At 48.9% G+C, this 20,208-nt stretch overlaps 3 protein-coding genes across 3 annotated transcripts; 1 reads left to right on the forward strand and 2 right to left on the reverse strand.

Annotated features, from left to right (window-relative positions):
- Positions 1 to 1,551: 1,551 nt before the first annotated feature.
- LOC137893253 (uncharacterized) lies at positions 1,552 to 4,702 on the reverse strand. The gene is made up of 7 exons (XM_068738707.1): positions 4,680 to 4,702; positions 3,956 to 4,468; positions 3,561 to 3,800; positions 3,133 to 3,285; positions 2,708 to 2,857; positions 2,284 to 2,433; positions 1,552 to 2,164 (listed from the first exon to the last, which is right to left on the reverse strand). Exons 2-7 carry the CDS (start codon positions 4,281 to 4,283, stop codon positions 1,989 to 1,991), a joined length of 1,197 nt encoding a protein of 398 aa, XP_068594808.1. The 5' UTR covers positions 4,284 to 4,468; positions 4,680 to 4,702; the 3' UTR covers positions 1,552 to 1,988.
- Positions 4,703 to 7,447: 2,745 nt separating this feature from the next.
- On the forward strand, positions 7,448 to 8,870 carry nkx6.3 (NK6 homeobox 3). Its single transcript, XM_068760933.1, has 3 exons — positions 7,448 to 7,832; positions 8,018 to 8,205; positions 8,625 to 8,870. Exons 1-3 carry the CDS (start codon positions 7,448 to 7,450, stop codon positions 8,868 to 8,870), a joined length of 819 nt encoding a protein of 272 aa, XP_068617034.1.
- A 1,064-nt stretch (positions 8,871 to 9,934) lies between these two features.
- Positions 9,935 to 20,193, reverse strand: inpp5l (inositol polyphosphate-5-phosphatase L). Its single transcript, XM_068761068.1, is given in 18 exon segments — positions 9,935 to 11,558; positions 12,158 to 12,217; positions 12,312 to 12,380; positions 12,613 to 12,724; positions 12,812 to 12,885; positions 12,995 to 13,069; positions 13,148 to 13,243; positions 13,326 to 13,410; positions 13,534 to 13,653; positions 14,443 to 14,495; positions 14,766 to 14,869; positions 15,303 to 15,366; positions 17,262 to 17,349; positions 17,630 to 17,681; positions 17,684 to 17,696; positions 17,699 to 17,731; positions 17,824 to 17,866; positions 20,111 to 20,193. Coding segments are annotated over 17 exon segments (1,206 nt in total). The 3' UTR covers positions 9,935 to 11,558; positions 12,158 to 12,175.
- Between the last annotated feature and the right edge of the window lie 15 nt (positions 20,194 to 20,208).

The raw sequence follows: 20,208 nt of genomic DNA on the forward strand, positions 1-20,208 counted from the left end.
ATGAAGATGTTGTTTATCTCCATGGTGACGAAGTGGCCGATCAACACGAGGCTTAAATGTGTCGCTACCGAATAAAATGAGAAAGAAAAAGCACAGAAACCGGAGCGGAAACCGTCTTTTCTATTTTACGCGCGGTTGCGTAAACCCATAAAGTCGCGGCGCAAAGACGCAACACGAGTCGTGCGTTACTTACGCGCTGGTGCGGGCTGGTGCGGGCTGGTGCGTGCTGCGCGGTGAGGTCTCCTCGGTGCGGAGGGAGAGAGGGAGTGAGTGGAGGAGGAGGAGGAGAAGGAGGAAACCTCTGCTGCTCCTCTCTCCCTCCCTCTGCCTGTTTCTCAGGCCAACAGGGTGACTTTTATCGCTGGTGAAAGGGTCTGCATGCCTGACAGGGAGGACGTGTGCGTGTGTGCGTGCGTGCGTGTGCGTGTATGCGCACTTTCAGGCTCATCGGGGAAAAGGCACTGCAGTAATAGTTTCCATCCACAGCTGGAAATAATAGAGATTCTCACGGAGGCTCCGTGGCCCCGCCCTCCGGAGCTTGACGTGCGTGGAGGAGGAGGAGTCTTCTGAAGAAACGCGCGTGAATGGAAGCATGATGCGTTCAAAAGACTGGGACGTTTCATGTTTCAGCTCAGGTGTGAAATCCTGTCTTATTTCTGTGTTGTTTTCCTCGCCTGTTTGCATTCAGGAAAACATTCCCAAATGGTCTCTGGGAATTCTCTGCATTTCCATGTGAGCGTCTGCGGCTTAAAATGCAATGAGTTCAGGATAGCCACGCCCATTCCCTCAAGTAGGTGTGGCCAACTTGTCCTCCTCCTGGTCTATTGTGACCTCACAGTTGCCTTAAAATCTGAACAGGAAATGTTCTCTGGTATAAAGAGCAAGAAAAAGAAACAGGATGTGTTTTTTTATATATCTTGGCCGATTTTTAGTTTATTTTAGTTTATTTTGCACAAGACAGGAGCTTTAACTGTGTTCAATGCTTCCCAGTAGAATCACCCCGCGAGCCCATCTGGAGTATTTGAGTCTTACTTTTGACGTTTTTGTCGCTTCCTTCTCAGCTTTTTTCTGATAATATTATTGACCTCAAAATCTGTGTATTTTCAAGATCACGTCCCGTTTTAATAACACGAAACAGAACTTCATGGAATAAGGGAGGGTAAAAAAAATTGAATTCTTGCAAATTACTCGCCCAGTATTTGGGAAAACCTCAGATACATCCTGCTACTGCTGAATCCACAGTGTCCCTGCAGCAGCAGAGTAAACGTGTTGCTCTCCCAGAGCTTTATCTATCCCCTGTTCCCTTGTCCTGAGAGAGACATTAGTCTGCAGCAGCTCTGCCATCCAAGACAAATATTTAACGAGTTGGCTGCGAGATCAGCGAGCAAAGGTCACGGCTCTCTTTTGCTCTGGAGTCCATCTTCTGGTTGGACCGAGGAGACGACAACCAACAAGCTGGAAAACATTAAGGCTACGTCATTCAGGCTTTGGCATCTGTGAGGCATCAGTAACGACAGTGAACATTTTTATTTCCTTCTTTTATTTGTAGGAAAATGCAAGTCAGTGAAAAACAGTATCCTTTAACTAATTATTCCGAAGTAACTGACTTCCTCCTGGAGTGACTGTCTCGCGTGAAGCCGCATGGGAATCAATCGGAACCGTCGGCAGGATGTACTTTACCCGGACCTCCAGCAGGGGTCGCCAGAGTCTTAATGCCGCCTTCGGTTTGGAGAAGCCATAAAATCCAATAAAACGCTGATCATGTTCATGACTTCTACCCTCGACGTCACGTTCCCGATGCTTTTCTGACAGTCGACACATACGCTAAGAACTACAGAATGAAGACCGGCAATTCGGAAATGACAGATCTTTCCAGGAAATATGTGTGTGAAGTGATGCAATCATTAATGCAAAAATATAGATAATAGAAAAAAAAAAGTAATAATATTTGAAGTGCAGTTTTGTTGGTTTTATGTTATAATTTCACATTAGAGTTTCGGTAAGGAAGAGAAAGTTGGAAAAGCATCATCGCTGATCTTCGTTCGACACAATGGGCAGGATTGTAATTCCTGGAGGACTTTGTAGGAGCAGGAAATGCACAGATCACAAGGCAGAGTGACCTTGGCATGTCTTTTCATGCATTTCGCACAGTCCGTTACGCCGCCTGGGATCAAAACAGAGACGTCTGACATCAGAACAAACTCTTGTTTACATCCTCCTCATTTCTAACCAGAAAGGTGCTAAAAGCCAACGTCACATTCAGTTGGAAGGAACCGTCCTCACCTTCTGGGATTCCCAATCCAAGACCGGATGTGATTTGACTTCCTGCATCAGGAGTCGACATGAGCTTCTTTACGTCAACGGTTCTCTTAGTCTCCCTTTCCTGTGCAAGACCGGACTGATTGGTGGAAAGCCCCACCTGATTGTTTGAGCCTGCAGAAAAGAGAGGATCAATCAAGCTGCTTCATTTACCCACAACAGAAATGCCAACAATGACTTCCAGTTCTAGTTCAATCCCTGTAGAAGAACATTGCATGATAAGGCAGTCATTCATGAAACACGTTTCCTTGTACAAAAATAAGGTTTCTTTGAATTCCAAGAATCATTTGACACCACCTGAACAAACTCTTGTTTACACCCTCCTCATTTCTAACCAGAAAGGTGCTAAAAGCCAACGTCACATTTGGATGGAAGGAACCGTCCTCACCTTCTGGGATTCCCATTCCAAGATCTGATGTGCATTGACTTCCTGCTTCAGGAGTCAATAGGAACGTCTCTACCTCAACGGTTCTCTTAGTCTCCCTTTCCTGTGCAAGACCGGACTGATTGGTGCAAAGCCCCACCTGATTGTTTGAACCTGCAGAAAAGAGAGGATCAATCAAGCTGCTTCATTTACCCACAACAGAAATACCAACAATGACTTCCATTTCTAGCCCATCTGGGTAGAAGAACATCCCATGATGAGGCAAAGTCATTGATCAAACACGCTTCCTTGTACAAAAATAAGGTTTCTTTGAATTCTAAGAATCATTTGATATGACTTGAACAAACTCTTGTTTACATCCTCCTCATTTTAAACCAAAAAGGTGCTAAAAGCCAACGTCACATCTGGTAGGAAGAAACCGTCCTCACCTTCTGGGATTCCCATTCCAAGACTGGATGTGCGTTGACTTCCCTTTGCATGAAGAGTCAACAGGAGCTTCTTTACATCAACGGTTCTCTTAGTCTCCCTTTCCTGTGCAAGACCGGACTGATTGGTGGAAAGCCCCACCTGATTGTTTGAACCTGCAGAAAAGAGAGGATCGATCAAGCTGCTTCATTTGCCCACAACAGAAATGCCAACAATGACTTCCATTTCTAGCCCATCTGGGTAGAAGAACATCCCATGATGAGGCAAAGTCATTCATGAAACACGTTTCCTTGTACAAAAATAAGGTTTCTTTGAATTCCAAGAATCACTTGACACCACCTGAACAAACACTTGTTTACACCCTCCTCATTTCTAACCAGAAAAGCGCTAAAAGCCAACGTCACATTCGGTAGAAAGGAACCGTCCTCACCTTCTGGGATTCCCATTCCAAGATCTGATGTGGGTTGACTTCCTGCATCAGGAGTCAACAGGAGCTTCTCTACCTCAACTGTTCTCTTGGTCTCCTCTTCTTGTGCAAGACCAGATGTGCTTTGACTTCCCTTTACACGAGGAGTCGACATGAACTTCTCTACCTCAACTCTTGTCATCTTCTCCCTTTGGTCTGAAGGACAGGACCGTTTGGTGTAAAGCCCCACCTGTTTCTTTGAGCCTGCAGCAAAGGGTGGATCAATCAAGCTGCTTCATTTACCCACAACAGGAATGCCAACAATGACTTCCATTTCTAGCGTGTGTGAAATGCAGCAGACACAAATGAACAGGCATGGCTGTATTTCACACCATAGTCATGTGATCGGTAATACGAACCGATGAGGTAAACTGCGGTTGTCCTTTGGAAGATGTCGATGATGGCCCATAATGGCTTGCAGAGATCAACTTTTCCAAGTCCAGGCATTTCTTTTGTTACATTTCCTTCCGTTTGTTTTATACATATGACGCCTCTACCATTAAAAGAGAGGTGTACCTCTGAATCTGGGTGAAGAAAGCCTTCAGGAAGGGGGTAAACCCAGTGCCCAGGTGACCTGATGAGGAATGGGCAGACCGCGGTGGGCAGAGGCAAAGATCTGGATGAAGGTGGCACATTGGTGAAGCCAACGTACACACCTTTATCCCAGAAGTTCGACTTATTCGCCATCTTCAGACAGAGCGTCTCGTTTTTTTCCACCGGACGGCTGCTGAACACCAGACCGTCACAATTTGTGTTCGACAACCTCGTCGCTAGTCGGCGTGAATGGCTCAGGGTGACGTTGCCTCCCTTGACCAGTGGGTGGAAGGTAATGGGTTCAAGGCAGTGTCTGTCACAAACGTGTGTCGCCGCATCTGTAAAGTATCAGAATCACAGTTGAAGAGAAAGTCATTGTCGGCTTCTTCAGGAATGCAAAGTAGAACATTCGTTTCTACAAAATCATACATATCTATTTTTATGTGGATGGAAAAAAAAAGACAATTCCTGACAATGACTCTTAGATCTAACAGGAAGTTACAAAACATTGATCCTCTTATCTGTGAAGACACAGGATAAACGTCTGACCAGATTTCCTACGGCGAAGCGCCTTCATCTCGTCGCGTCAGGCTGCCCGTATCTCGCCGTCATGAGACAAGACGTTCCCTCTGTCACGAAGCACGCTGGAGTCCGGGAAGGAGGAGCCAAACTTCGGAGATGAAAAGATTGCAGTTGAACAAGTCGGTCCTGCATCTGTGTAGATGAGCATCACATGATGAGGGAAAGTCATCCATCAAACACGTCTTCTTGTACACACACACAAAAAAAAAAAACAGGTTTTGCTGAATTCCACTTTCTGGTTGGTCTAATCACGTGACCCGAGACGTTTGATGCTGCCGTTTCATTTCGAACCTTCAAACCTTGTGTCGACAGCAAATTAGACCCTCTTCCCTCTCGGGATGATAATTCCACATCCACCACATTTGTTTCTCACAGTTGACATGAATCCAACGCCTGGAGTTCAAGACACGGATTCTGCCTTTTAATCAGAGCGATTAGAATTAAATCAGGAACGCAAGTGTGTAATGTGATCTTTTTCCTGGGTGGAAAAACACAGAAGAGAAGAGTGTCTGAAGCCTGCCACGGTGGAAAAATAATTATATTTCTAAATAAAAACCTGTCAAGACAAATAGCGTGTCTGTTTCTGTGAGTAAATATTGTCTACAGGGGCCCGCGATAGGGTGTAAATATAATTGTGTGTGTTTGTACTCCGTATTGGATGATAGAGAATAAAGATGTACGTTTTTTTTTAAAGGTTTTCTTTAAAAACACTGGAGTAAAACACTTCGAGTACGAGTGATCTCTTATCCTCTTTTAGTAGCATTTTTTAAATTAACCTGAATGCTTTAAATAAACTCTTAAACATTAAACCCTTCCTATCATTTATATTTATTCTTTGTTTTAATCTGCAGGGATTCGTTTGGGTGAGAGTGTCTGCATTCTTATATATATATATATATAATTAGTTGTACTTGTGATTGTGTAACGATGATGTAATCATCATTTAGATTCTTCCCAGTCTTTTCCGGGCTTTTATTGCTGAGATGAGACTGAAACTATCAGTTCTTCCAGTCGTGCTCGTGAGAGGTTGCTATGTCTTCGCGTGTCCACTAGATGTCACTGTTACTGAGCGGTTGCTATGTCGGATTTCTGGTCCATGGTTGGGTTAAAATCTGACCAGCTCTTCACAGGAAATGTTTTCCTGTATATGGAGCAAGAAAAAGAAACAAGACTGTTTTAAAACATATACATTTTTGCCATCTTTTTTACGGAACAGGGGCAGAGTGTTTTTATTGAAAACCACGACAAAGTGTATTTTGCATAATTTGCAGATGCAGCAGTGATTCTAAAGATGGTTCCAAATTGGAACCCTCTTTAGATGTTGATAATCCCACATTCACTATAAATTTATTCTTCACAGTTGACTTGAATCCAATGCCTGAAATTCAAGACCCGAATTCTGCCTTTTAATCAGAGCAGATAGAATTAAATCAGGAATTCAGTGAAACGTGATCTCTTACCTGCGTGGAAAAACACCGGCGGATGTTTGACAGCGTTTTCTTTGTCCGTGTCGGGACAACATCGCCCTCTAGAGGACAGCAGCAGCAGCTGGTATTCAAGGAACATAACGTTAAATGACTCTTTATTTGCATTTATATGACTAAGTTTGTTTAGAAGGTTAATTATAAGGCATCATGGAAGAATGAACAATACAGAATAAAAGAAAGGGAGTTTAATTAAATAAAACCTCAACTTCTATCTTTACCTGTTGCCTGATAGGATCGGGAAAACAAATTCTTGATTTTTTTTTTTACTAAAGTATATTAAAATTAATGGAAATATTGAGTAAAATCTTGAATAATGATTGTTTCTTTTTCTGTTTCCATGGAAACACGTTTATTGCGGCGAGTCAACTCTCCAGACATTCTAGCCTCAACAAACTTGACACAAAAATCAACCGTATTGCACAGTTGTGCATTTTGATACCAAGAATCTTATGTTAATTGAAAGCTTTTGTGGTTTCCATGGAAACGTGGCGGGCAATTATGTCCCGAGCACATCTGGCAAACCACAAATTGCTGTTTGAGGATTCATTTCTAAATAATTCATTGTCAACAGAAGATTTCCAACTCGCTACCAGACATAAACAGATTTATAAAAGTACGTTCCTCCAGGATTAAAGCAGGAATCGGAACAAACCCTCTCCTCTGCATTCGGGCTCGGCTCTGCTTCCACGCCGCTGCACATGGAAGGCCATCAAGAAAAGAAAAAATCAACTTGTTCCCACTCCACCTGTTCAAAACGCAATCAATCTGCTGCTTTCCAATAAAAGGCTTGGCCATCAGCGAGGAGCCAATAGGAGGCGTTCCGGCTCTGAGAGCCGGGCCAATCCCCCGGCTGCATTCTAATGTGGCCTATCTTTATCAAGGTGGCGCTCCATTTCCAGATCCTGCTTATTTATGATATCTGAGAGGCGAGCTAACAGCAGCCACATGTTCCAAAGGGAACGCTGAGGCTTGTGTCCAGGAGTCCGGCCCGGGGCGCCAGGTATGGGATTATCACGGAACCGCACTGAGGTTGAGCGGCGGTGAAGACGCTTATCTGCTGCTCCGGTGGGTCCTGGTTCCGTCGCACCGCAGGGACTTTGCTGAGATTGTTCCTGGAGCTCCCAATTGTTTGATCCCAGATCCAGACGGGAGAGAGAACTCCTCGGACGGCCAATCGGAGTTCTTTTCCCGCCCGGATCTTACCGGATGCGCTGCTGAGACCTGGAGGCTGACTTTACAGAACTCCCTATGGATCCAAACATCCAGGGCTCTTTCCTGCTCAACCAGTTCCCCTCCGAGCTCAAGGCGCCGGTTTGCCCGTACTCCGTGCCCAACTCCTTCTACAAGCTCAACCCGGGCCTCAACAGCCAGCTGCAGACCCCCCACGGCATCAGCGACATCCTGAGCCGATCCATGGTGGGAATGGGCCCGGCGGGCGCCACCGCCCTGCTGTCCGGGTACTCCCCGATGGCGGGCTTCGGCCCCTCCGTCACCGGCGCGTCCGTGTACTATAACCGAGACTACAACTCCAACCTGGGCGGGTTCTCCAAGCCCGGCGGCGAGTGTCCCATGAAGGGTCGCTGGGCGGAGAGCAGCTGCGACTGGAGGGGGGCGAGACAGCAATGCACCAACAGTGAGTCCCCGATGCCGCAGGCCGGACCGGACCGGGCGGAACCGGCACAGCGGCCCAGATCGGATGTCGTCGCTGGGACTCTGTGAAATATGCATAATGTGCAGCATTTAAAAAAAGTTAAAAGTCACTTTTGTGTTTTTAAACGTCATGAAGAAAATCTTTAAATATTTAGTGGAGATCCAAAGATGCCTTTGTGCCCCCCCCCATAGGTCCTCTGGTGGAGCTGTCAGGCAGGAAGAAGCACACGAGACCGACGTTCAGCGGACATCAGATATTCGCTCTGGAGAAAACCTTCGAGCAGACGAAGTACCTGGCCGGACCGGAGCGGGCGAGGCTGGCGTACTCGCTGGGCATGACGGAATCCCAAGTCAAGGTAACGGCGACGGCGGCGGGGAGTCAAACCGCCATTTGGATTCGCTGTGTCTCTCTGAACACGTGAAGAAACAAAAGTTCAACTTTATCTCTATTTAAAGGATAAATCAGGTTTATTTTTCTGATTTATTTACGTGTTCAGCAGGAGAAGAGAAAAGATTCTGATTCTGTTCCATCAAGGAAAAGATCAAAAGAGAAGCAACAATAACAGAGAAATATCCAGTCGCACACACACACACACACACACACACACACACACACAAATATCCACCGACACACACACACACACCTACACAGAAGTATCTTCTATCTTCTCCATGACGAACAAGTGGAGCCCAGGCTGTCTGTGTGACGTCACGCCTGTAATGACGTCTGTCATACATTTAATTTCTCGCTCTTTCCCGACCCGTCCCTGTTCAGGTGTGGTTTCAGAACCGACGCACCAAGTGGAGGAAGAAAAGCGCGTCGGAGCCGAGCTCCACGCAGGCCGGCCACGCGGGCCACGCGGGCCACGCGGGGCCGTGCGGGGAGGCCTCCGAGAACGAGGTGGAGGACGAGGAGTACAACAAACCTCTGGACCCCGACTCCGACGACGACAAGATCCGGCTGCTGCTGCGCAAGCACCGCCGGTCCTTCTCCGTGCTGCGCCTGGGGCCGCACGTTTGACCGCTCCACGCTCCACGCGCGCACGCACGCACAACATGCACGTGGTTAACCCTCACATGTAAATATACCCCGAAACCTAATTCTGTGTCTGTATAAAATACCTTCCGGTTCCCACCAATGACGTGGAGGCGCACAGGTCGCGCGCTTCTCAGCGTCCACGCACGGTTTTACGCATGTTTTAGTTGTTTCCATCAATAGAGCAGCAGATTAGTCAATGAAAACATCTTAAATCACGTTTACTTTTATATGTGCCTGTAATAAATGATTTATTACCTGTTACACGTGACACTGGAAGAAGGTGAGGTCACGCGCGTGGTTTTTGTAGACGCATAAACCTGCATGTTATTAAAGATTACCAATAAAAAAAATAACTAATCCGAATTTATTCACGTGTTCGTGATTATTTTGTCACCGAAAACAAAATAAATCCGTTTATTTATTTATTTTATTAGTTTCTTGTATTTATATGAATCCGGATGAACTCTTAAAGTTCTAGATTTATCTAATCTTTCTGGATTCGTTGCCAGCTCTGCTCCCGAACCCGCGTCATTCGGCTGTGGTTCGGTGAAGCCGCCGGGCAGGAGGCGCGTTGCGGGTCAAAGGTGTAATCCGGGGTGATTTAGCCGTGAGGCGGGTCTTAATTGAAGAGAAAGACCCCCAGCAGGACACTTCATCATGAAATCAATACCCCAGAACAGCTCACTCAGTCCCTCAGAGGACATCTGTCCAGTTAATGTCCACTTCTATAAGAAAGTTCCGACTGCAGACGAACGTCCTGCTTTTGATTCCTCTCAACGTTTGACCTAAATTATAATAATTGAATTTCTTCTTTGATTTATTTTCTTGTTGTCCCAAAAGATTCGAGAAATTAATTCTCAATGAAATAAGGATCTATATCCATCTGGTGAATCCCTGAGATGAAGACGGAAGTAAAAGACGTAATTTATGCCTCTTTTAAAAGGGGGGGGGATTAGAAGGTGAAATATTACACTGCTTACATGAAGCCATACTAATAAAAAAAAAACCCTCTTAAACAATAAAGGACGGAAGTGGATGAATTTAATGTCTGCAAATTAAAATGAAAAAAACAACTTCTCTGCTTTAGGTTGGTTGACATTCATTTAAACTTCATTTAGATTTGAATTTTGTTAGTTTATATCACTTTGTTCATATTTCCCCCACATGGTTTTATTCCCAATGTTTGTCTGCGTGAAACAACGCAAATCAAACTGGAAACCAATCAATCAATAACACAACTCATTGATGAGGGTACATTTTATGTACAAAACAGAAATATTACAAGGTTGTAGTGTTTGACTGGAGCTACTCTGACTGGTCCTACTGGGTGAACCGCGACAAGCGGCCGGAACCTTCGGACCCACAAACACGGCTGACAGTCAAAACCCGGATCAGCTGTGGATTTATGTACGGGAAGAATTCTAGCGTGAACATCTGAGACATGAGAAGAAAAAAAACACACACACACACACACACACACACACACACACACACACACTCGCCCGAGACTGAACGGCAACCAGCAAACGGTTGAACAGAAGAAAACAGAAAACACACTCATATTTTAAGTTCTTTAGTCACGATAAAAAAAAAAACTGTAAAAATCCACGACGACGAGGAGTCAAAGCGAAGTAATCCTGGCTTCCTGCGGCTGCACGTCTGCGTTTTCTGTCCTCGTGCAGACCTTTGTGGCGTCCCAGTGAAACCGTTAAACAACTGGAAGGACTGGTGCCAGAGGCCGGCGGCATCGGATGAAACGTTCCTTCTCTGAGCGAGGAGGTTCCGGGTAGAACAGGTAGGGAACAAAAAGCACTTTGTTTTCATTTACAGTCGGAGAAAAGAGGACGCTACAATCCTAAAGAGGAATGGATCGCTGTGTTCCGTTTAACAGAGTCTGCACCGTTTGAATAGAACGAGACGAGTTTTTTTTGGGCTAATTTTATAACCAAACAGAAAAGAAATCCAGTAAGAACCGCCTCATCCACGGAGGACGTCGGATCGGAGGCGGCATCCGTCCGCTGTCCTTCCGATCACAGCAAACCTAAAAAGCTGAAAGCAGTCAGCAGGACGGGTCGGATGCGCCAGCATCAAAGGGATCGTAGCTGTTTGATGTTCATCATTCAGGCTGATAATAAAGATAATGCTCATTATGATTCTGATTGGGTGGATTTAAATGCCGATCCGTTCCCCATCCGGAGCCAATCCGGTGGAGACATCGTTCGTTGCTCTCCGGATGAGTTTTAAAGAATGTAAAAAACAATCTGCCTGTGCTGGTTGACCAATGAGAGAGCAGGAAAAACGTGGGTCGCCGTGACAGAGAGGTGATTCTGGTTAGCGTGTTTGTTAGCGTGTCTGACAGACGTTTACTGTAAAAAAATAAAATAAAAGGAGAGACGACAGGTCTGAACCGGGCAGAAACCAGAACGGCCCGGTTCAGACGCTCTAAAGGGTTTAAAAAACATGATCTAAAATCAGAACGTTTAAGAGGGGGGTACGTATAAAAGACTCGGTCCACAGTCGGCGATAAAAAATACAAAAAGACGTGCGACCTCCGGCTCTCAGGTCGGAGCGTTTAAGCTCCGAAGCAGACGAAAGTCCTGGCAGGAATCCTTGGAAGACGGGTTTTCCTTTTCGATTTTTTTTTACAGCGGAGAATAGCAGATTGTGTACCTGCAGGAGACACACAGACACACAGACACGCACAGACAGACACACAGACAGACACACAGACAGAGACACACACGTCAAACATCGAGTTTGAAGCCAATCAAAGCTCATCTTCATTTAAACGTAAGGGGAAACCCCGCCCATGTGATCATGACGTAATCCGTTACGGTTAAACAAAACGAGCCGACATCCGGGAATCAATCCGGAAAAAAGGTGCGCCGGTTTAAATCCCGTCGGATTAAAGCATAGTCCATCCCGAGAAACATTCATTTAAACGGCAGCAAAACGAAATCACGGCCGTAAAAATGCCAATAAACTCTGGGGGGGGGGGATGCGTGCGTCTCTGCAGCCGACGGTCCGGATGTAATCGATGTGTGCAGAGGATTCCAGAAACATCGATCAGGGGACGAGTTCGGACTCGGCGCGGCACAAAGGACGACTCTTGTCCCGCAGCCACTTCATCTTAGTTCATATCCCGTCTCCGGCGGGCCGGTCCGAGTTACGGCTCTCCTGGGAGTGGAGCTAGATTACTGCCATCACGCTCTCACCCCCCCCCCCCCTCACCCCCCACCTCATCCCTCACCCCGCAGTCGTCCTCTTACCGTTCAGGAGGACGGGAGTCAGCGACCGTTGGACTTCAGGGCGAAGAACAAGAACACCGGCTGCGAGGAAAGAAAAGAGAAAACGGGGGGGGGGGGGGGTCAGTCCAAAGGAAAGGCGGTCCGTCTGAAACCTTCAGTGGTTCCCATCGGGTACCTTGTGGTCTCCCATACAGACGTTAGAACCCACGGTGTCGTAAACGACGTTCTTCTCCCCGTCGTCTCCCTGAAAAGAAGGAAACCGGCTGAGTTTTATGTCTGGAACTACGGAACAAGTGTTAGCATGTGATGCTAGCTAGCCTAAGGCTAATTCTCACCTACATCCAACCATCCGTAATCCAATCACATAACGGGTTCCGATCAGCTTTAAATGCTAATTGACTGCCTCGCTAGCTACGGCGGCTAAATAACAGCGTTATTTAAAGCGAACTTCGGACGCGCGATTCGGCTCCACTGACCGTGTGCACGCATTCCCGTGCGGACAGAGACATGAGGATCCGATCGCACCAGGCGGGACAGCGCGTGTTCATGTACTGGGTGGGTTTGGTGTTGTCCTCGCTGTAGGGGTAGCTGCGGCAGACGGGGGGGGGGGGGGCGGGGTTACAGCGTGGCGCTGCAGTTTAAAGCCACCAGAAGAAGAAACGGCTCGGCTCCTACCTGGGTGGAAACCTGATGTCTTCTTCTCTGACAACTTCCTGGAAGGCCGCGGCTTCTTTGTCGTATTTCAGCAGCTGTGGGGGGGGGGGGGGGGCAGAGTTCGTTAGAGGCCGCGGGAAATCTCAGGACAAATTGGACGCGATGCGTTCAGGAGCTAATCGTTTAGGACGTTTTTTGACGCACCGCTTGGCCGTTGTCCTCCCTGAACACGGCCTGGTGCAGGTAGGCGAACAGCTTCTCCTCGATGTGGAGCAACACCTGCGGGCGAAGCGGAGGCGGGGTCAACGAAAAGAGGCGCCGAAAGCCGAAACGCCGGCGCGAGCCGGGAGCCGGCACCTTGTGGTCGTTGTCTTTTTCTTCGCAGATGATCCTCGCCACTTCGTCGCTGCTGTCCTTCATCACCTTCTGCACGTCCGTCGAGGTGGACAGGTGCTGCCAGCGGGAACACGAAGACGGGCCCGCATAAACGCCAGGACAGGCTTCCTCGTTACGCCGGGGTGGGGGGGGGACTCACCTGAACCAGGCTGAGCGTATCCAGGCGGAAATTAAAATCTCCAAACAGGAAGAAGGGCAGAGGAGTGTAGCGGTGGTCCGATATCCTGGAGGGAGACGGCGCAGGACGCAAATCCCGTCAATCCCATCTTCTTAAATCATCGCTACGCCGGTTTTGATTTACCGAAACCTTCGTGTTCGCCCCCCCCCCCCCGAGCCGGAAGTCTCACCTGTCGATGATGTGTCTCAGAGCTTTCTTGCGATTGGCCGAGTACACGGAGGGGCTGGAGTTGCAGGCGATGAGGTTGGAGGCATCGTGGAACAGGTGGACGTTGACCAGGTCCAGACTCCTGCGAGGGACGGGCAGACGGGTGTTGCTGTGTGGCAGGTGGAGACGAGGAACGGGAAACGGGCTGATAACGGCGAGGCCCGGCGGCCGGGCGGGCGTGGGCGCGGCTCCTTATCGGTGAGTACACGCACGTTAATACTGAGTCCACAGCGGAGAGCGTCCGGCTCGCCGCGTCCGGCTTACAGGCCTTTTCTTCCGCCGTCACTGGAGGTGACTAATGCAAACCTGAGCGGCGACTCGTGACGCGGTAACCATGGAGCCGAGCAAATAACCACGACCCGTCCCAGAAAACAGACGGGACTTATGTTCTGTGGATTGTATTCTAATTACCTCCAGAAGGGAGGTTCTCTTTTTGACTCGAGCGCAGCTAGCTGAACGCCTGACGCCAGCGCAGCTAGCTTCACACCTGACACTAGCACAGCTAGCTGCACGCATGACGCCAGCGCAGCTAGCTTCACGCCTGACACTAGCAGAGCTAGCTGCACGCCTGACACTAGCGCAGTTAGCTGCACACCTGACGCGAGCGCAGCTAGCTGCACGCCTGACACTAGCACAGCTAGCTGCACACCTGACACTAGCACAGCTAGCTTCACACCTGACACTAGCACAGCTAGCTGCACGCATGACGCCAGCACAGCTAGCTGCACGCATGACGCCAGCGCAGCTAGCTGCACACCTGACTCTAGCGCAGCTAGCTTCACACTCGCCCCGTCACAAAGGTCATTGGTTCTAACGGCGAGCCACCAGGACAGCGAGGCGCGGGGGGGGGGGGGGGGTGCGTGGTACGTACTGGTCGTGGATCAGCCAGCGGGTCCTCATGAAGCCCTTCCTGGACCACTTGAACTGCAGCGGAGACAAATGAGCGTGCGTCACTAAACGGCGGCGAGACAAGTCTCCAAGCAGCCCAACTGATCGCCATCGATTCCTGCGCATCATTCGTCTCATCGGCCTGTCAGAGCAGCGAGACGGGCCGCCCTGCAGCCCCAGAAGACTCGTTTGTCCCGACGTCTCCCTCAGGCCCTCGTGTGCCCCGTCCCGCAAGCAAATGTAGGCACGCACACGCACACACACACACACACGCACACACACACACACACACACACACATACTCACATCAGGCCAGAAACGCTTTGGGAATTTCTCCTTCTCCACCGTGGTGACCTCGTCCAGAGAGCCCACGTGTTTGTTCTGCCCCGATACCGCCTTGAAATCCTTAACTGTGAGGAAGAGGAAGAGGAAGAGGAGGAGGAGGAAGAGGAAGAGGAGGAGGGTGGCCCAATGTAAAAGAGTGAGAAAACATGCAAACAGCGATCAATAAACTGGTGTTAACCTCATCAGAGCGGCATGCGTGATGAGCGGATCTATAAGCAAGCCATTAGACCGTTTGGCGAACAGCAATCGCTTCGGTCGTCGTGGCGACTGGCAGCTGCAGGAAGTTTATGGCTCTTCCATGAGCTCTCCTTGGGAGCTTTTTCACTCCTAACGTGACCGGACTGCGCAGCAGGAAGAGAGCGGCTCGGGTGACGGTGTTATACACGGATATCCAAACGGGGCCTGGGGGCTGATCCCAGATCAGAGCCGGGCGGGCGCCGGGGAAGTTCACCACGTTTAAAGGGGCGGCGCTCGGCGAACCCGTCTCCACGTTTTTACCGTTGAAGTCGTACTGGCAGACGTCCTTCAGCGTCTTGTGGATGAAGTACATGCTGCCCAACGCCTGCAGACAGAGATGAAAGGCAACAACAACACGAGTGGGTACAAATACACAAGGGAAAGTGAGCCGAAGGGGTTCTGGAAACCGATCGGGATCGTCTCACGGGTATAAAAACGTTAGAAATAAATGAAATAAAACGAACGGAATCAAAATAAAAACAAAAAAGAGCAGGAGGTCACGGCTTTTAGACGGAACTGAAGAATTCATACCGGAATTGAAGTTTTAATTTGAATTTCAGAACTAAACTAAAAACCTGAACCTAAAAGGAGACTGAACGAGGCCCCAGAACCAGAACCAGAACCAGAACCCGGTGACGGAGCGTTCTCTTCTCCATCTGCCTGCACTGAACGACCCAAACACACGTGAAACATTAAGGAATAGAGACGCCCCCCCCTGCGCCCCCCCTCCGGTCCGGTCCAGCTGATCATCCCTGACCATTTCTAATGTACTAACTGCCTGCTCCACTGATCTGATCAATCACAGCCCGGGAGATCAATACAGACAGAAAATTAAAACAATTTAAAAGGTATTAAGCAGAGGGGGCTGCCGTCCGCCTGACGCCGGCGCAAGACTGGGGGGGGGGCAAAGAAAAATCAGCCGGCTTGGGGCGTGACGGCCCCCCCCCCCTGGACGCAAACCAACTTCAGGTCGGAGCATGAAAGATCTGTCCCTGAAGAGATCATTGATCTTCAACGCCAAAGTCGCCTCATTTAATAAAATGGGGGGGGGGGGGGGGGGGGCGCGTTCTGCAAGAGAGGAAATTATGTCAGGGAATGTTTCCCAGAAGAAAGTTTCAGAGTTCCAAGGCAGACTGATCCTTCCTCGGATAATTAGCTCCAAAATCCACATTTGGCCAAGTTGAGCGCGCACACACACCCACACACACCCACACACACCCACACACACACACACACACACACACACACACACACACACACACACACACACACACACACACACACACACACACACACACACACACACACACACACACACACACACCTCCACATACTCAAACACCGATCTTCATCAATCAGGTTTGTGCACGGTTTAATAAAAAAAATATTGACTTAGGAGTGATTTTTTATCAAAACACCATTTGTACTGGGAATGCATGGAAGTCTGCCCCCCCCCCTGCTCCTGTGGCCCATCTGAGACGAGAACCCCCCCCCCACCCCAACCCCCCAAAAACAACCTCTCTCCTGGTCGTATAACTGATGATCCGCGGCCCAGAGGAAACAAATTGAAAATCAATGCAGGTGGCACAGACGAAATGAGAATGAGGCATTAGGAGGAGAGAGGGGGGGGGGGGCAACCCTCTCTGGGGCGAACAGTGGAGGGTGAGAACGCCAGGAGGAGAGCGTAAACTTAGCCCCCCCCCCCCATGCACACACACACGTTATTTATTGTGTACAAATGACTGGGATCAATACTTTTAATCTGGAGTTAAGAGTATTGACTCGCACCTGGAAGCTCCGCCTCCGCCTCCACACACCTTCGTCGCACGACGCAGCCGCTGCCCCCCCCCCCACTGTCAGGTGCCCACTGTGAGGGAATCACATGGGAGGAGTGGGGGTTAATAGTTTAAGACAGGTGGGGGGGGGGGGGCGTCGCTCTCCCTCTAAGCGTGGAGGACGGGCGGAGTTCTGAGGGTCACCAGAAAGAAGTTGGAACAATAAAGGGGGGGGGGTCGGACTCTGGGGTCAACGATAGATGGAGATAAGAGGCGGAGGCGGCGACGCGAAGGAAAACAAACGCGTCTTTGAGGAGACGTCCTCAAAGGGTGTGAAAAAGAAACGCCACCGTTTGACGGCTTCGGGAGCGTTTCTGGACGTGGGGGGAGGGCGCCACCCAGTGGACAGACCCTGAACTACCACCACGCTGCTCTTATTGCTCACCGTGAAGCTGTCTTCTGCTTGGAACCGGTTGTCCATGTAGACGCTGACCCGGTCAAAGTCTTTCATCTCTTCACTGGACTCGATGCTCCTGGAAACAAAACCATTTAGTTTTGTGACCCCCCCCCCCCCCCCCGAAGGAGGTTCTGTTTCTGCTGGGCTTCACCGAGACGCTGCGGAATCAGGAGAGAACAAACGGATCTTCTAAAGCTCTGGATCCATCGATCCGGAGGAATCCACCGTTACTGGATTTCAGTGAATATCTTCTAAACTAGTCATGATATTAGTTTAAATCCAGTATCTAAAGGTTTATTTTCATGGTGAAGGAATAATAAAATAGAGATAAAATAAATGTTGGACAATAATCCCACCGAAAGAAGTCTTCAGCGTGGCCCATGTTGAACATGTAGTCCTTCCCCCCACCTCCTGGAAGTGCAGAGGGCGATGAACTGCGGCTTGTAGCAGTGAATAGTCTGGGGGGGGGACACACACACAAAGAGGCCTTGATAGGTTGTACCTTACTGCGCAATGAGGAGTGAGCATCAATACCGGGGGGGGGACTTACCTTATACAATTCTTGTAACCATTCATTTTGAATTTCAACCCACCTGCAGAGGACACACGCGCACACACACACACACACACACACACACACACACACACACACGCACACGCACACAGAGAGAGAAGTGTTTTTAAGAAACTGCAGCTGCGTTCATTCACCGTTTGGCCACCAGGGGGCGGCGCACCATTCCAAGGTGTTGACGCTAATTTACAAAAACAAATATCTACATTCTACACATTCAGCAAACACCCAAGGAGTGTCAAAATCAATATTTGATATTCCTTCTGCTAACATTTGACCTCTCACCTCCTGGATTGTCCCGGGGAGAAATGCTCATATGACTAATACTCATTAAAACTATTTAAACAAGACTAAATAAGGTCCAGTTCCTTGAAGGAAAGCAGAAGTTACTTTCAGTGTTTAAATTTTTATTTTCAAAATATGACCAAATTTCATTAAAAGCTTAAAATCGACCTCTCAATCATGCAGGAGACGTATCTATAACGTTTAATAAGAATAAATAAATAGTGAACCGTTTCTGAGCTGTGCCTCAGAACAACCTCGTCTGAGACAAAGCTCACTTGTTTGACTTGTAACCGTGGAAACAAACAAAAATCCTCACAAAGCCCTTCGGTGCTCGCGCGCAGTGTGAACACAGTTCTGCCCAGGAAATAAACATGACAAACACTCGGAACAGACTCCACGTCATCGCCCTGGAGGCATTTTCCCGAGTCAACATCGAGAAACTTGAATGGTTTGAGTTCCATTGATGGATTGAAAATCCACCGGACCGCCAAAGCGGATCGCGGCTCGGTTCCGGCTCCCTTTGTGGCACCCGTCCCTCGGACTGAACCGTACTTTGAACGTTGAATTTCGCACAAAGCCACTTGAAGGTTTGTTCCCGTGTGAAGTCAGAGCGTCACGTCGAGGACTCCCTAACGCCGGGGGCCTTCAGAGTTCAGACTGACTTTAAGTGTTTGTTCAGCAACGATCACTCAGCAGTTCCTCTCCCTCGGTAAGAAAACGTAAAACAGACGCATCAAGTGGGATTATCCGTCTGTTTGCGCTTGAATTACGTTTTTTAATCAAGATGGATAAGAGGTGTAAAAAAAACGTCCTGTTGCACGCCCCCGGAGATAAAGTTGATTGATTTACTCTCCGCTCCAGAAACAGGACGGGGCACGTCGATCGGGATCGAGGCTCGGAATAACAAACCAGCTCCACGGGGACGACAAAGAGCGTCCGGCCTTTTATGGGAGCGGCACGGAAAACAGAGTAACATTCAGACCCCGTTTTTAATGATCAAAGGGAATGTCTGCTGAACAACTTCAAACGAATGAGAGACGGGATTAAATGCTACTGGAGGAGCAGAAGAAATAAACGTCTCGCTGGGCCGCGGAGAGATCGGATTTATCCTGTGATGTGCTTAAAGTCTTGGTGTTATCCCAAAGTCTGGCTGAGCGGCTACGGTTTGTTTATAGAAATGCAGGGGGGGGGGGGGGGGGCTTAAATCAGGAGAGAAACCGGAGTTCCCCAGGGAAGATACTCATCTGTTTCACCCCCCCCCCCCCCCCCCCCCCCCCCCACAATGGGATCTAACATGTTTCCACTGCAACCGGAAACATGGTCCCGAGCCAAATTTCCATGAGCGTCAGCGCCGTCCTCCGAGCAACGCCTTCGGTCAGCGCGGCAGAAAGGAGAACAAAAAAAAAACCGGCTGAATGCGAGCAGAATAGTTCAACTCCAGACGGAACCGTTTAAACCGAGCCGGAAAGAAAGTTCAAAGGTTCCATAATGGCTGACTGGCTCTGAGTCATTGGCCGGCTGGAATTCATCTTGTGATTACTCCACTTTAGACGAACACGCCGAACGCCTTTCCGTCACAGAAGGAATAAAAACGACGTGAACTCGCGAAGAATCCAAACGGATCTTGGGAGCGGCCGTCACAACAGAGGAAAAGGAGAGTCGAGCAGAACTTCAATAAGGTCAATAATTCACAAGAACCCGAGATATTTAGAATAATTACGAAATAAAACTAAATAGAAATACGTTTTAAACTCTGATTATTTGTCTAAACGCGGACTCAGGCTTGTTTTTCATAATGGGGGGTGGGGGGGGGGCCCCTCTGCACCAGGACGGCCTGGTCTGGCTTACGCCTCCTGTCTGACCTTTAGCACGGTCGCGAGGTCACGCGAGAACAACGAATCAAATTTAGGCTCGCGGGGGGGGCGACGAGGTTAGCTCGTTAGCTAGCCGCATGCTAACCGGGGCGCCGCAGCCCGTTGACCGTGCACTCGCTACCGTACTCACGTTGTCAAAGAGAGAGCCGACATTGGCGGTGACGAGCAGCACGTCGGTGTCCGGTTCCATGTTTGACGGTACGAG

Source organism: Brachionichthys hirsutus, chromosome 4 (assembly GCF_040956055.1).
Source record: "Brachionichthys hirsutus isolate HB-005 chromosome 4, CSIRO-AGI_Bhir_v1, whole genome shotgun sequence".
NCBI lineage: Eukaryota > Metazoa > Chordata > Actinopteri > Lophiiformes > Brachionichthyidae > Brachionichthys > Brachionichthys hirsutus.

Excerpts from the sequence above, each read along its gene's own strand:
- LOC137893253 (XM_068738707.1), bottom strand. The coding sequence starts at position 4,283 with ATGGCGAATAAGTCGAACTTCTGGGATAAAGGTGTGTACGTTGGCTTC. Across the intron at positions 3,801-3,955 it reads AACCGCAGTTTACCTCATCG|GCTCAAAGAAACAGGTGGGG; the intron begins GTTCGTATTACC and ends CCTTTGCTGCAG. Across the intron at positions 2,434-2,707 it reads TGGAATGGGAATCCCAGAAG|GCTCAAACAATCAGGTGGGG; the intron begins GTGAGGACGGTT and ends TCTTTTCTGCAG.
- nkx6.3 (XM_068760933.1), top strand. The coding sequence starts at position 7,448 with ATGGATCCAAACATCCAGGGCTCTTTCCTGCTCAACCAGTTCCCCTCC. Across the intron at positions 7,833-8,017 it reads GAGACAGCAATGCACCAACA|ATGCCTTTGTGCCCCCCCCC; the intron begins GTGAGTCCCCGA and ends GGAGATCCAAAG. Across the intron at positions 8,206-8,624 it reads TGACGGAATCCCAAGTCAAG|GTGTGGTTTCAGAACCGACG; the intron begins GTAACGGCGACG and ends GTCCCTGTTCAG.